This window comes from Phoenix dactylifera, unplaced genomic scaffold, assembly GCF_009389715.1.
Source record: "Phoenix dactylifera cultivar Barhee BC4 unplaced genomic scaffold, palm_55x_up_171113_PBpolish2nd_filt_p 000253F, whole genome shotgun sequence".
Classification (NCBI taxonomy): domain Eukaryota; kingdom Viridiplantae; phylum Streptophyta; class Magnoliopsida; order Arecales; family Arecaceae; genus Phoenix; species Phoenix dactylifera.
Window position 1 is genome coordinate 93,663 of NW_024067746.1, and position 16,338 is coordinate 110,000.

Here is a 16,338-nt window from a genome sequence, read left to right on the forward strand (position 1 = left end):
TCCAGTTCGATTCCTACTTGCTTTCGGAATCCAAGTGCCACGCCTGCGCTAACAGCTTTGATCCTTTGCTATTAAAGGAACAAAAGCTACCATGAACTAGCTAAATAAGAGCTGCATTTTCCCTTTTTTGAACATGAGAGATCTTTAGCACCAAGAAGAGCTTATGGAATTTAGAGGAATATCATCAAGGTTTTAGACCCCTTCTGGTTGCATATTGCTTTTAATCTTGGTGATGGTAGTTCTATAAAATTTTGGAAGGATATCTGGATCAAACAGATTGTTTTGTCAATTCTGTTCCCCAACCTATCTGCCAACACTACTAAGTTATCATAGTCTTTGGAATTCTTAATCAATTGCTAGCCGATTCTCATCTTCTCTCCGAACTTTGACATAGGGCTTTTAGAACTCAAGGATTTAGCAAATCTTCTGGCATCTATAAGACTGTATTGAGTGATAAAACTTACTGGAGGTGAAAAAATTTAGGTGTCTACTCAGATAAGTTCAATATTTCTTATGGTTAGCTCTCAAAAACAAGAGAAGGCTGAATTGGAATTTTTCCCATTATCAGTTCTGTAACTCTCCTAGAAACGGTTGACCAACATCTTGCATTGCCCCTTTACACTTTTATCTGGGGGGCAAAATCACAGGGATCACATCCAGCTCCCTGAAAAACTTCTGGCTAGATGGCAATAGCAACAAAATCTTGCTTCATCTGCGATCAGCCATGGTAGAACAACTATTCTCAAAGACACTTTTCTCTAACTTCATCTGCTTGATCCTATAACTTTAATTCATGAGGCTTTTTTTTTTATTGTGCTTGGACAAACATCTTACTATTGCCTTTTAGTCTCTTCGCTCTCTAAAATAAGAGAGAATTTGCACTTGGCCAAAAACATAATCCAACGTTTGGCAAGGTAGGATTTTGTATCGATATTTTTTTTTCTTTTTCTGAATCTAGGAGGGAGCCTTGCAGGCCTTAGAACCCAAGATTTTTCCTAGTGGGAACTCTGACCCATATTTAGGAGAAATCTTGAAGAGTAAACACTGAAGACTCAAACCTCAAGTGATATCAGCATTGAGCTCACTCAGGTTATTATATTCGCACCTGAAGGAACACCATGCCCACAGCTTTTGTTATTAAATTTAAAGAGAACCAAGAGAAAGTGATAGGTCTTCAGAATAGAGTCTCAACCAAGACATTAGCCAAACATGGTCATCTGGGATATTGGAAGCTTGACATGGCTCAAATCAAATGAAGGCCACTCAAAAGTGGTGATTTTGGCATATTAAGGCTGTGTTTGAAAGCAAAACCAGGAACAAAATTTTTTCACTCATTTATTCTACCTTTATTCAGCTAAACAGTCATTTAAACAAATAAAATAAATCACTTTTTCATAAGGACAAAATTGGTTCTTAAAAAAAAAATTGGCACATCATAAATCTCCTATCTTATACCCCAAAATTCAGAAAAAACTTATTCCCCGAGAAGGATTCGACGACGGTGATCGAGTGAATCCGAAGACGAAGGTGCTCAGCCGAAGACCGGCCGCTGCTTCACGATATTTGCAGAACACTGGAAAAGGCTAACTCCTACCGGACCATGCATATATATCGAAAGACGAACGGTGCTGCAATTTGGATTGTTTTTTTTGCGGCTCATCACTCGAGAAGCCTTTTTCTGGCTAGACCACGGAGTTGTGCCTATGCCTTTGCACAGCATTTTGTTTTCTGATTTTGTTGGCTGTTTTTACACTCGTCAGGTGTGAGCCGCCGATGTACCAACAAAAAAAAGAAAAAGAAAAAGACAATAGTTAAACCCACTTAATACTTCAGATTTTTTTGGCACATAGCTACTTCCGATTTCTTATTCTGCTTCAAAACAGAGCCTAAGAATACTGTAGCAAAAGTTAGAGCCACGACTATAGTAGTAATCATTTAAATACAACGTGAGGCCACATTCTAAACATCTTGTACTTGTAAGTGCCATACGGTTTTCAAGATGTGCATGCCTAGAACATCCATACACAGAAGTGTCTACAAAAGATGATCAAAATGGCTAGTGTAAACCAGTCTCTTCTTTAAATCGGCGAAGCTGTGGCCCCTAAATAAGTTTAACTTGAACAAAATCGGCCTCCTTCCTATGGCCCGGCAGGAGCACCAGCCATACTGCCATTGTATGTACCAAATTCATAATCTTCATCTTCATCTTTCATATTTCTCCCAAATACAAATGGCTTTGTGCCCATGGTAGTGAAAGGCATCAGCCCAAAAGCTCGTGCTGTTTTGATCTCCCTTGCAACCTTTCTCTGAGCTTTCGCACTTATACGAGTCTGCACATAAAGAATAGTGATGAAAATAATGATATGCAATTGCACCTAAACATCGTGGTCAAATTGTGAGAGTGAAATTCACCTGACTTCTCTTGATGATAATTCCTGCTTCAGTAATAAAGTTCGACAGGAATCTCACATTCTGCAGGGATGGAATGACCCAAGTTAATACAACATAGCTTTTCTTACCACACCCCCTGAAAAAAGAGGCAGGGCATGCTTTCATTAAGGAAAAAAGGTAACTAAATGGCAGTAACAATTGTATTTTATTTAACGAGAAATAGAGGCAATTCTCCAGTCAAGTTGATGGTGAGGCATAAGGCACGCACTGCTCAACAACAAGAAGTCATAAGCAAACTAATTCTTATAATATTTCCATCAAGCTAGCACAATGACCTGATGTCATCTACAAGTGAGAAGCACATTTATGAGAAACACAAGAATTATATTCGTGCCACCTGAGCAGACATCTACCTTAATGTCATGAAAATAGAATGGCATTAATTACGGATTGACTGGCTGGATGCACAAATAATTTTGGATGGGAAATATAGAAGCGATTGGAGGGAATGAGGTAGGTGGATGGGTTCAATGTCTATGTATAAGCACCATCTTGGGTGATGGACACAATCTAGCATGCAACGAATCCAAGTGGCTATTATTGAAAGGCATTGGTTAAATAGAAGCATGTTGGCGAATATGAGAGGAAGAGAAATATATGCACATAACTAACATCAGCATAGTTACTGATGGACTACAAATGAGCAATGCAAGAGAGTTAGACGAGCAGACAAACTATCAAACTGTCAAATCAAAAATTTATATCAAAAGGAAAAAAAAAACACAGGGATCTTACCTGGTGCTCTAAGAATCAAACGTAGTATTCAAGCAAAAACTTACATAGTTTAGCTTTGGTGACGAAATGCACTGTGCTCATCCAAAATGTAAATCAACTCAAAACATATACTTTTGATTATTTTGTTCATTAAGCAACGCAGCTACCCGAATTTTCAGGAAAACTCTCTCAAGAGGGCAAGTAATACCACAATCTTTTTATCAAAATCTACAAATACATAAAGATACATACTTGCACTATTCACATAGTTTAACGCTTTTAAGAAAATATAACTGTACTGTTGACAGGAAGAAATGAGAGATGTACATTTAAGGCTACAATGAAGCAGCTAATGAAAATCTAATAATATCCTCCAACAAATTAAATATATCAAATTAAACGGAAATACTATTCAGAACTTGTGACATAAATGGTAAGAACTCACCCTGAAATCAGCTTTCCTTAGAACCTCCTGCGTAGTCGTTTGAAACTCAGCTCTTTTAAAACTTTTCGGGACCCCAGGTTTTGTCAGATCAAGATCCTAAGTACAGCCACAGGGTTAAGTGAGAAAAGGGAAACAATACACTGAGAGACATTTTCGAGATGTTGCATCATCCAATTAATATGTTGAAGAAATTACACATGAACCAAATCCTATAATAAAAGAGTGTCCAAGAGAAAGGTTGCTAAGCGTGCATGTTAAAGTAAAGTCTCAAAAAAGGGGGGGGTCAGCAGTAAAAAAATGAAACTTAGTAACCGATAAAGAGCAACAGAAAGAGTACAGTATCATTGGATCATGGATATAAATGAAAATCATTTCAACAAATTTCTAAATTCACTTTGACTCTTTGATTACATTTGAAATGCGTTTTTACCTAAATCCGATGGACATAATAATTAAATTTCCTAATTATTTAAACTAAGAAGTTACTTCAATACTACTTGGAATTCTAAGAACTTTGTCCATTAGTGTTTTTCATCTATAAATGCAACCCCCCCCCCCCCCAAAAAAAAAAAAGGAAATTTGTCTACTAAATGACAAGTTTAGGTCTCTTTTGTGGATTTGTCTTGCCATATAGAAATCAAGGGAAATGTTTCTTCCACTGAACCTACTTTGTCGTTTTTTCTATGAATTTTATATCCTAGGTGTTGCACACACTTTGGGAACTTCTTGTCCGGTTTACCAATACTTAAAAAACTACCAACTAAACCAAAACAACAAGCCATAGTTCAGTTAGCATCGTCAACCAAGGCATGGTCCATTGAAGTTTGAGAATCGACACTCCCTTAATCTCACATCAACTCTATGCATTGGTGTAAATTCCTAGCAAACAGCAACTTGGGCAGACTTGAAACCAAGATCTTTTTCTTTAAAAGGGAAAGAATGCATTAATTGAAAATGACAAATCTATTATGAATTATGAAAAGGAAAAAGAACTCTCCTAATCATCAAATAAAAATATCCAAAAAGATTATCATTCTTTGTCATAACACCCCCAAAAAATGTTATGACTAATTACAAGATTAAAAAATAGATATGTTTTAGCTATTAAACTAACACTTTTAGTCAACCCATAAGGAATGCATTAATTGAAAATGATAAACCTATTATGAAAAGAAATCCTGATCATCAAATAAAAAAATCTTTGAGATAACACCCCCCAAAACATTATGACAACTGATAAGATTTAACAAAATAGATATGTTTTAACTATTAAAACAAACACTTAGAGACAACCCATAAGAAATTTGAACAATGATTGTGATAGTGGCCTCAAGAGAAACAAAAACACCACAAGTATAGGAAATTTATAAAGCTTGATAAACCAAATACTCCTAAATAAACACCAAGAATTTATGAAACCAATTAATCAGAAAGTAAAGGTCATTATAAAATCGATACACAAAACAAGGATTTAGATGCTGGTCCATGCCAGCCAAAAAACTACATGTTGGGCAAGTGTTGGCCCTAGACATAGGGTTGATACCTGGTTCTGAGCAAACCGCTGGGTATCACTCATAGCCAACCTGTATCAAACCTTGTTAGTTCAATACAAGTAGGCACAACTAGAAACCTTCCTGTATTGAGGCAAAAAAATTCAAAGAAGCTTTTCTTTTTTTCTTTTTCACCACTTTATTGCATTGGAGAGGAAGTGGGAGGTTGCTTGTTGAATCTAGACAACCTGACATGGCAAGTAGTCAACCAAAAACAAACCTTATCTATATGAACATCATTTAAGTAAATTTTCTCTCATTATATAAGATTTAAGTAAATAATGATCCACTCCCCATTTGAGTCAAACAAATATAGTCCCTATCCAAATTACATTAACATAAGAAAGGAAACTTTACAACTCAAGAATGTTTGGGATGATTTTGGTATCCAAATTCATAAAATTCAACAACTATAATGATTTGTTTGATAAATAGATGGTTTGGATTTCACGTTTTCACCTTCTCATGAATAAAACTCATCATCTGACAGTATTCAGCACCTTTCTAAACAATGAATGGTTTAGATTCATTCATTTTACTCACTACAATAAATGAAACTCATCATCCAATGGTTGGAAAGAACCTATAAATGGATGAACAGGCCAGATTAGGCGATATCACTAATATCCAACAAAAGGAAATTAGGATCTGATAACCCTAAAGGCGTTGTGGTTTAATCAATGGATCAGATTAAGTCGTTTGGTTCATTTAACTAAGCCATGATCTAATGTCTCTAAAGGCCTTATGGATCAATTTGGACCATATTAAGCCATTTGGTTCGTCTAACTAAAGCTACTTAAGATCCAATGGCTTTAAAAGCTTTGCAGATCAATCAAAGTTGTTTCATCTAACTAAAGCTAGTTAAGATCCCATGGCTTTAAAAGCCTTGTGGATCAATAGATGGACCAGATTTAGGTCATTTGGTTCATCTAACCAAAGCTTTTTAAGAACCAGTGGCTTTATAATCCTTGTGGATCAATAGATGGAGCAGATTAAGTTATTTGGTTCATCTAACTAAAGCTACTTATGATCCAATGGTTTTAAAAGCCTTGCGGATCAACAGATGGACCATATTAAGTTGTTTGGTTCATTTAACTAGAGCTACTTATTATCCAATGCCTCTAAAAGCCTTATGGATCGACCAATGGACCAGATTAGGTTGTTTGGTTGATCTAACTAAACCCACTCAATGGCTAAAAAAACCTATAGGTCAACAGATGGACCAGATTTAATTGTTTGGTCTATTTAATGGATAAATCTTATCATCCTATGATTACAAAAGCTTCACTTGTAAATCCAATGTATGCCATTCCTTTCTACCATGTTATAAAACAAAGTCACTATCATGCAGCCACAAAAGCCAAACTTATGATCTAAAATCTGGCCCCAACATAAACACCCCAAAAGGCTTTTTGAGCTCAATTGTGATTAGAAAAACTACCACCTTAAAAATGGGAGTAACTACCCATCCAAATTTATAAGAAACTAAAGAAAACAATTGTTGGTTAAGGGATAGGAAGGGACCTTATTATTATCAAGCATTTAAAAGAGGAGCCATCGAAGAGGTTGATGTTGCCAAGTAGTTAATTGAAAATTGCCTACAAATACTCTTCATTGAATACAAGAGGCTCCTTCTCTCTTCTTGGCATTCTATTCTCTCTCCTAAGAAAGTTGAGATGGCACCCACCATGTGTCCCATCTCTCCTACTTTTCTCTTTCCCTTCACTCATAAGAACAAGATATCTCTATCTCGTACTTAGAAGTAGATCAGAACTAGGGGCTTGAACCCTTTATTCTATAAAGGAGTCTTGCACCCTATTCAAAGAGATCATTGACTTCTTCATTTGAAGTAGTCTATTGGTTGTACTTCAAGCGGAAGTTAATAGACTTCATAAAAGTAAGATTTCAGTCTCATAATTGAAAAAAAGGACTTTGGTCCTATTTGCAAGGAGTCATGGACTCCATTTATAGAGGTTAAATGCCTCTAAATATGAAGTAAGCCTTGGGCTATACTTTAACTAGAAGTTCATGGACTTCATTAAAATGAAATCTTTGTCTCATAATCAAAATAGGGCCTCGATCCTATTCTATAGAGTCCTTGACTCCACTAAAAGAGGCTAACTACCTCTTATCATAAAGAATATTTCTTGCTTCACTCCAACTAGAAGCCCTTGGATTTCCTTCCATCTAATAGGCTTCTTCTTTCCGTTGAAAGAGATTACACACTTAGTAATATGAAGTAGGGCTTCAACCATTCTTCCATGTTTCACAGAGATACATTGAATTCTGGATAGAATCAAGAAAGCCTATCTAAAGAATGGGCATAAACAGAAAACCTAAAGTTTGATAAATGATCAATCATATGTATTTGATAGATAAACATGATTCCTCTCATATGTTCAAAAATTAGATTTATTAAACAGTTAAAATTTATCGAACAAACATAATGATGTAACCATGGTCTTTAGATATGATGCTTGAAATTGATAACAAGTCTAACCTTAGATCCATCTAATGTCCCTAAGAATATATTTGTCCATTATATGATGAATATCAAAATAAACCTTATAAAAAAAGAGTGACTATTGATCTAAAGGCTCAAAATGAAAGGACCACTAGGCTATCAAATTGCACAAATACAAAATGATATTACCAGCATATCATTAAACCGGGTAAATCAAATGATATGACTACCATGTCGTTAAACCAGAGAAAACCAAATATTATGACCACCATGTCATTAAACTAGACAAATTCAAAATAAAATGACTTCACATTGTACTGTAGAAAAATTCACAATAATACAATCATAATGTCATTGAACTAAATGAAGATGATATGATCTGACTTCCATGTCACCAAACCCAATAAATTCAAAATGACACAATGACCTCCATGTCATTAAACTGAGCATATCGTAATTAATGCGACCTCCATATCATTAAGCTGGGTATATTAAAGAAGTGTGATAGCCTCCATGTCATTAAACTGGATATATTTAAATTTGATGTATATTACAAACATCTGTTGAAATTTAAATTCAGATGTAAACAGTCTTTCATATACTCATTCATTTATGTATACTGGGTTATACCTTTGAATAGGCTATGTAAAATATAATGAAATTATAATTTCTTTTATAGTGACCTTCTTTATTTCCAACACTCATAAAAGATCACTTAATCACAGGTATCCTAATTTTAAGGGGTAATTAATAATAGTCTTCTCAGTCTATTGGAAGTCTTGAACCTACATAATAACAAATCCTATCACATAAGGTGAATTGGAAAGGATCAAACCTATTTTTGTGCATCATATGTCTATTCTAAGGTTACAAACCAAAGAATAGATTTGTGATACCACAAAGAAAAAAATATAAATTTTGGGGGGTTGGGTCAAAACAACTTTTATATGGTAAGGAATTTCTCAATCTAAAACGCTTATAAAGTTTAGAATATCAGATTATTGTCAAGACCTAGAGGACTAGTAAGAAAAGTCTTATATCTTCGAGTAATGCCAATGCATTGCTGCCATTGCCTTGTCATGATGCCATTTTATCTCTAAATGAGGCATTGCTCTTATTTTGTATACACATATGCCTTGATTCTTGATTGTGTGTCTGTACATACAATGGAGTATCTTCTTTTCATCTCGCTAACTTGTCATGCACACTAAATAATTAGTTTCTCATATCAGGTTAAAGTGTTTACTGAAACTGGTATCCCGCAGGATGTCCCACCGGGATTTGAAACCATTGTCATAAGACACAACATGCAATATGCGCATGGCATGCAATATTCGCATGGCATGCAATATGCTTTGTTCTTCTTTTGGTTGAGGACATGCAATATGCTATTGACAAAGATGCTACCTTGCCTCTTCCTACTAAAGGGTCATATGAAACAACTTCTACTCATTATGTTGAGAAGCCATGACAAGCAAAACGTTAAAGCATAAAGAATGATTTACAATAAAAAAAAGCGACATGCAAATCCTAGCCAAAGAAGTGGACAACACAATAATTTGCCAAACGAACAAAGCATATTAAGGATGGATTAGAAAATTATGTTTGATCCACCTAAAAGTTGAGAATCCTCTGCCATGCAGAAGTTGACATAGGAGAGTCAATAAAAAGTTCAAAAGGAAAACTACAAGAAAGTTAGTAAAAAATTATTGTTGAAAAGACAATTATTAGCAGGTCCATCAAGATTTAAAGGCTGATTTAAAATTCCATAGATCCCATTATGAACCTCTGGGATGACAAAGTTTGATAGAATCATCGGTAACTTATTAAGAATAATAGAGAACCCATCATCTTCTCAAAGATATTATGCAAGATCTTTAATGCATTTTTCTTTATCATATATTAGCTAGATATATGTTGCTATAGATGATTTATCAGATTTTAAAAGAAAATATTCCACAACATTCATACTTTGCATCCAATGGGGCATACACAATAAAGGGACATACTCTAAGCACCTAGATGGATATATATTAACTGAAAAAACAGAGAACATTTAATATAACAGAGCAAAATGACCAGGGTCTACCAACATTTTCACAGATTATGGGCCACAGACAGGTGATTGCCCCATGCTTGGGTGCTAGAAAGGCACATATTCACGAGCCCAAGGATCAAGGCAGCCCAAACATAAAAAAAATGTAAATATTACGGGAAATCCAAAATGATAGTTATGATCTAAATGAATGAAACATCTCAACTAAGACATAGTGAGTCAATGAAAACTACCAATTTTCTACCATCTAATACTAATTCGTCAACCAAAATCGTCCTTCATGCTCAAGCATGATATGAACATTAAGGCAGCAGCCTCAGCAGCCACCTGAACTGTGGGCTATGTTTCAAACCATCAGCTTCTACTATTCTTATATATTTGTTAATGCTCCATAGATGGATGAGGTTGAAGTAAATACACAACAAAGGTATCGTTTACCCAAAGATATATCAAAAAAAAGTCTTCAAATCAGGTAGGCATATCCACGAATACCAGAAAATCTTGCAGAAAACATTAGAGCTTCTTAGGAACAAAAAAATTGACAAAAGCATGTGATAAATAACTTTCTAGCAAAACAATATGAAATCCTGAGGTGCTCTATAACCCACCATATGCATATCTAGATTCTAAAAGAATAACTAGCTAAAAACTGCTGAAATCAAATGTACACATACAAATTCCAAGTCATATGACTAGCAATCATCAAATGGCCTTTCTCTAGCAAACATAACAAATAAATAGCCATAAGGTGTATATCTTTCAAAAGATGAAAATTAATAAGTCCAAATTTGTCCCCCAAAAAAATAGCAGCTAAAAATGCTAGCTCAACATTCCAAATAGTTAGCATAGTGCCTCTTACCCTAGGGGTATAATTCATCCCAGGTAAAAATTTCACATCTGGTCTGAACGAATAATCTTCATTATGGATCTCATCGCTATAGACAAACGTACGAGCAGCTTTCTTCAGCTTCTCATCCATACCATCCGACAGTGTATCGAAACTCCCGCCTAAACCATCCAAAAATTGTGAATGACCACCGTCATGCATCTTGGAACCAACATTGGATCTCCCATGAGCCTTTTCTAGTTTATCAAGCTTCCGATAGAAGGAATCGGTATTTGGACTATTTTCTATATCACCAAATAAACGCCTTTCAAACTCATCAGCACTCTCCGTCGTCGACGGCCGGTCGCTGAAGCCGCCGCCCGACCCGGGGTTCGGCGGCGAGTACGCCGAGTCGCCGGCCATGCACCGGATCGAGTTAACCCGGAAAGCATCCGGCGCTGCGAGGCCGACGGCCGGGTGGGAGAGGGTGGAGGGCGAGGGGCGGAGCCCGCCGAGGCCTACGAAGTGGGAGGGGCGGAAGCCGGCAGGGTGGGAGGAGGAGAGGAAGAAGCGGTTGGAGAGAAAGAGGGTGAGGTGGGAGCGGGAGGAGGAGGACAAGGAGGTGGAGGAGGCGAGGGATCGGGCCACGGCCGCGATCGCCATCGGAGCGGCAAGGAGAGAGCCAAAACCGAGACCAATGGGAGGGTTTCAATATGGGCGAGTCCATTGTACCGAAAAAAAAAAAAAAAGAGCGAGTCCATTGGGTCTAGTGATCTAGTCTCAAGCTTACCGATGTTGAGCATCCAATCTAATCTTTGATCGATAGCAGAAGGGGGGAACCAGAAACGGCAGAGTTCCCAATTTTAGCAATTGATATCTCAATATTAGGGGTACACACGTTTACAAAAAAAAAGCAAACTGTACAGCTAACTGTGTTACTTCCTATGCGGCTCATCATTCTAAAGATTTTGTTTGGAAAAAGCATGACATAGTGCCGGAATCAAGGTTCGCCGTACCGGTACCGAACCCCGTACCGGTGCCGCACTAGTATAGGCGTACCGAGTGTCGGTACGGTACGGTACGCTCGGTACCGACCGTACCGATATTGGTGTACCGATACCGGTATCCATCGGTACGAGTACGGTACGCTCGGTACCGACCGGTACCGACCGGTACAGCGAACCTTGGCCGGAATCTTTATCTGCTTTGTTGTTTTCGAATTTTGTTGGCTGCATCCACACCGGTAGGATATGCGCCGCCATTGTACCAAAAAAATATATTAGAGGTACGTAGACCAAAATTCCTCAAAACAAAAAGATCTAGGTGGTCTACGTACGAGGGGCTCAATAATAAACTCAGAGAGTGCGCTCGGTTCACCAATAGAATTAGTATTAAAATTAGAATCAAAATCAAAGTGAATTGGAACGTAAATCGAAGTGCCATATTTTCCAACATATTTGATTCGCGGCTAGAAGTGAAATTGAAATCAAAATAAAATTTTAATATTAAAGAAGAGTCGGAATTGATTTTTGAGGATTGGGACATATTCCCATTACTCTTGGAATAGATATATGGCTCGCTAACCAAAGGATTAGAATAGAATTCACTCATTCCTATTTCCATTTTTATTCCAAAGCTTACTTCTCCCAACCAAACATACCCTCAAAATCTAGAATCAAGACATTCGAAAACAAATCAAAGCAAGCAGTATTACAAAAAGTCCTATCTAACTGAATGCACACATGGTTAGGACCAACTATACCACTAAGGAAGGAATGAGAAAAAATATCTTGAACTTCAGGTTGATCAGAGTATTTGAGTCAATAGAAGTGTTAAACTGTGTTTGGAATTAAATAAAAAAGGTCTTCCCTCTTTCTTATCAAAATTATTTAAATATACTAAAACCACCTGCAATCAAAAGAAAAGGGACCTAAAGATAAATTATTTGAAGGTCATTCCCCCAAAAAAAAACGAGCATGAGTATCATTACGAGCATAAATTCCAAAGGAAAGCCAAGATGCCATACCAAGAAGGAACACAACACCATGAGCTACTTGATGAAAAATCGATTGAACTGCTACCATACCAATTTCCCGCTTCCATACAAACATTAATCCCTCTGAAGCATCTTCTGAAGATAGCCCTGGCCAAAATTAGTTAGCCAAGCAAATAAATGTGTTTCAAATAACACAATCATACAGGGTTATTATCATGGTATATCGTATCAGTATGAATCGGATAGTATGGAATATATTATACCAGTTTGATACTAGTATCCGATATGAATAATGCACCAATATTCGATACGCTAAAAAAATTCTGTACTATACCATACCGATACTGTATCCTAAATACGAGACGGTAAATTTTAGTTATTACACTATTCAGTTATAGTAGCAATACGATTGCATCCTTTTCAAAAATTTAGTGCAATAGTTCTATATAGAAAAATGTAAGAGAAAGGAAAGGTTAGACCAAGGGGACTGGAGCCCTCATGCATTCATTTTTCTGGCATGCCCCCTTCCATCCAGCCCATTCGGGCTAAGCTTTGCAATATTGTTCCGCTTCGTGGTAGTTTGAACCTGCACTACTTCAGCATCATCCATTGGGACAGCGGGGGCCATGCCCCCATAATTCCCATCAGCAACTGAGCTCTCCCTCGATGGAACTTCGGGCATCCATGGGCATCTCACATGATTCCAAAGCGTCAGTCACTCGCGTCACCAATGCATCATGGGCCCGTTCATAGATCTTCAATGACGCACCTTCTTCCCGAGTTGGTAGAGCCCATCCGCGTGGATCTATGAGTCCTGCACCTTGTTGGGCTCGACCTCCATACATCTTAGCCAAGGTAGTACCAATTTGGGTAAATTTTGGGCACTCCTATTATCTTTGCCTATTGTCCCAACCGAGAATCTCATTCAAAAAGCTAGTCAGAAAGAAGTTATTTGGAGCCCTTGGCTATATGTAAGTATCCAAAATACATGCAATGCATAGTAGATGTTGGACTAAATATACACCCATACGGTCCTGACATGCTCCTCTTGTTTAAACCCTAGCTTTCTCACCAGGCTAAGAGTTCAAAACCATTCAAATTCAATCACAAATACCAAGATCAGCTAGTGGTCAACCTAAATAATATTGTGCTATAGTGTCTCCTAGTCCACATAGACTATGGATTGGGTCTGCTTCAATGCAGAATTTTATCCAAAAGGCTAGCTGAAAGATGTTATTTGGATTGCTCGATTTTATATAAGTATTCAAGATCTACTTAATTCATAATCAATGTGGAACTAAATACACACTCGCATAGATCCTCATATGGAAACTTGTGAGTTTTTGGATGGTTCATTTTCCAAGTTTCCATGTGCTATGCAATCTAATTTTTGTTTGCTGTCACAACTCAGGACCTGATCCAAAAAGACTAATCAAAAGCTATAATTTATATTTTTTAGCCCTATATGAGTACCCAAAATTTACCCAATACATCGATATGAGACTAAATACGCACTGGCATGGGTCCTTACACCTACACCTCCTACACAAATATAAAGAATAGTCTCATATTTGATCAGTTGGTAAAAATATGTCTACCGGACTAACCCAAACACCTTCACCTCTTAAACCGGCTTAATCATGCTCAGTTCAGCTCTTGCATTATTTGCAACGGGCACCATGATTGGTCTCATTGATCTGCATCGAACGGCTAGAATACTCTGCAAACCTAGATGACCACCTCTAAATCTCAGTAATCTGGTCGTAAGCCCTCAAGTCTGCTCCATGCCACAATTGTATTAATCATCTCCTCCAATGGGCAGAAATCATCCTTCGAGTAGAGCAAATAAATTAGGCAGATGCCTGTTTACAAGCCAAGGACCCTTAATCAATAGTATGTTCATAAATTTGAAAACATTAAAACTCTTTGGCATATCAAATGGCCACAATTTATTCAGCTAAAGGCGAAGGTCCTCTATAGGCAGAGGTCGCCCCCAAATTTATCGATCGAGGTATGCTTCCGCATAGCATGACTCCTTTCAAGGGATAGCTGAATCTATGATAATCTTGTTAGTATTACTCTATTTCAACTTTTCCAATTGAGAAGGGAAAAGCATAGACCCTAGCTTAGTGAGACGGCGCTCACCTTAAATTACTTGAGTATAACTCCAAGGAGCATCTCCATAACTCCAAAGAAAATTTACTCATCAAATAACTCACTATCTAGACCTGAGAGTTGAGACATTTCTTACTTCAAAGCCAGCAAAGCGACATTGGCTGCAAACTTTCTGAGTTGTCACTTCTCATAGCACTATTATTTTACTTTATCATTAATAATACAACTTTTGCTTAAAAAATGTTTAACAAACAAATTAGTTCTATAGGGGTATTTTTCTAATCTCAGTTATATATCAATTGAGAGAAAGACTTGCAATCTTGGAGGGTATAAGTGGGGTATTAGTAAAAATTCCTAAACATGTGGAGAGAAAAGCCAAAACCTAAAGATGAAAGTTTTAAAAAGTATTTATTTTAGTAAAAATCCACTCAATTATATAATTCATATATTCCGTGACTTTTGCAATCTCAAAATACATGCAACTCAATCTAAAAGTGTTACTAGCTGAATATCTCAACACCATAATTCATAGTCTTAATCCTACCACTTCCTTTTCAATGTGCCTACTTTTAATCAATGGCTAAACTGATTGGTGGCAACGACGGATCAAACGAAAATATACATATCGAGGGACAACAAATCAAGTGTCTATCCTTAAAAAGAAAATACGAGCATATGTTGATTTGAAAGTTACCTTAAGAAAGAAGCTAAAATGATAAAAATAGTGCATGATGATTGATTAAATAACATGAATGTATTTGGTTGCTCTGATTATTTCATTTGTTCTATCAGTTTTTTGTAAACAGTTGAAATATAAGTTACCTGATATTGTATTGTCTTTTACATGACAAAAAAGTTCATTTGATGCTTTTGGAGTAGTATCATCTTAGCGGACAAGATATTACCAAATTAAATCAGTTCAGTAAGATCATGAGGTAATGAATCTAATAATTGTGGCATATGAACCCCCTTGACTCAGCTTGAGAAAAGGGATCAGTATATCAATTCCATTTGGTCCATGATATGCATGCTATGGCCTAATCACTGGAAATAACATCTGAACCTATGTATTCCTTAAATGGCCGATCTCATTGGTAAAAGCTTATGTCATGAGAACCATTTTTCCAAGCATTTTGCCTATGTTAACTTGATCATCATTTAACCACCATTTATGTTCAAACACCTTCTTAGGCTTCTATTGACAATTTTAATTTTAAAAAGAATTATACCATCTCCAACCATCAAAGTCTAGTTGGACTTTTGGGTTTTTTAGATAAATATCACAGGCCGGCCAGCCATGCACATGCATGATGTATGTGCTTTACGTTTTGTATCACTTTGATTTCCAGTAACCATAGGACTTAATAAGCCTTAACAAGCTACTATCAATTGGAGGCCCTTTTTGACTCGCTAGGCTAGCCCTTGTTAGCCCATATAGCGAGCAAGACTAGATTCGGTAGTGCATATATTATAGAAAAATTGAGCAGATATACCAGTAAACCTAACCAATTTCGCTGGACTGCTCTAGAAAGAGTCTCTAGATATGTGAAGGGAACTCTAAATTATTCTCTTATTTAACCACGTATCCGTTGTCGTTGAGTGTTGCAATAGTGCGAACTAGGTATTTGATTGCTTAGATATCAAAGGTTTTTTTTTTTTTTTTTTTCTCGGCAGTACTACCAATCTTAGGGCATCTTCTGGATAGACCATAATCTCTAGGA

The 16,338-nt window shown here is 36.8% G+C and overlaps 1 protein-coding gene across 1 annotated transcript; it reads right to left on the minus strand.

The window, feature by feature from the left end:
• Positions 1–1,828: 1,828 nt before the first annotated feature.
• Positions 1,829–11,239, minus strand: LOC103696518. The gene is made up of 4 exons (XM_008778177.3): positions 10,540–11,239; positions 3,611–3,706; positions 2,413–2,472; positions 1,829–2,330 (listed from the first exon to the last, which is right to left on the minus strand). Exons 1-4 carry the CDS (start codon positions 11,167–11,169, stop codon positions 2,139–2,141), a joined length of 978 nt encoding a protein of 325 aa, XP_008776399.2. The 5' UTR covers positions 11,170–11,239; the 3' UTR covers positions 1,829–2,138.
• Positions 11,240–16,338: the final 5,099 nt, after the last annotated feature.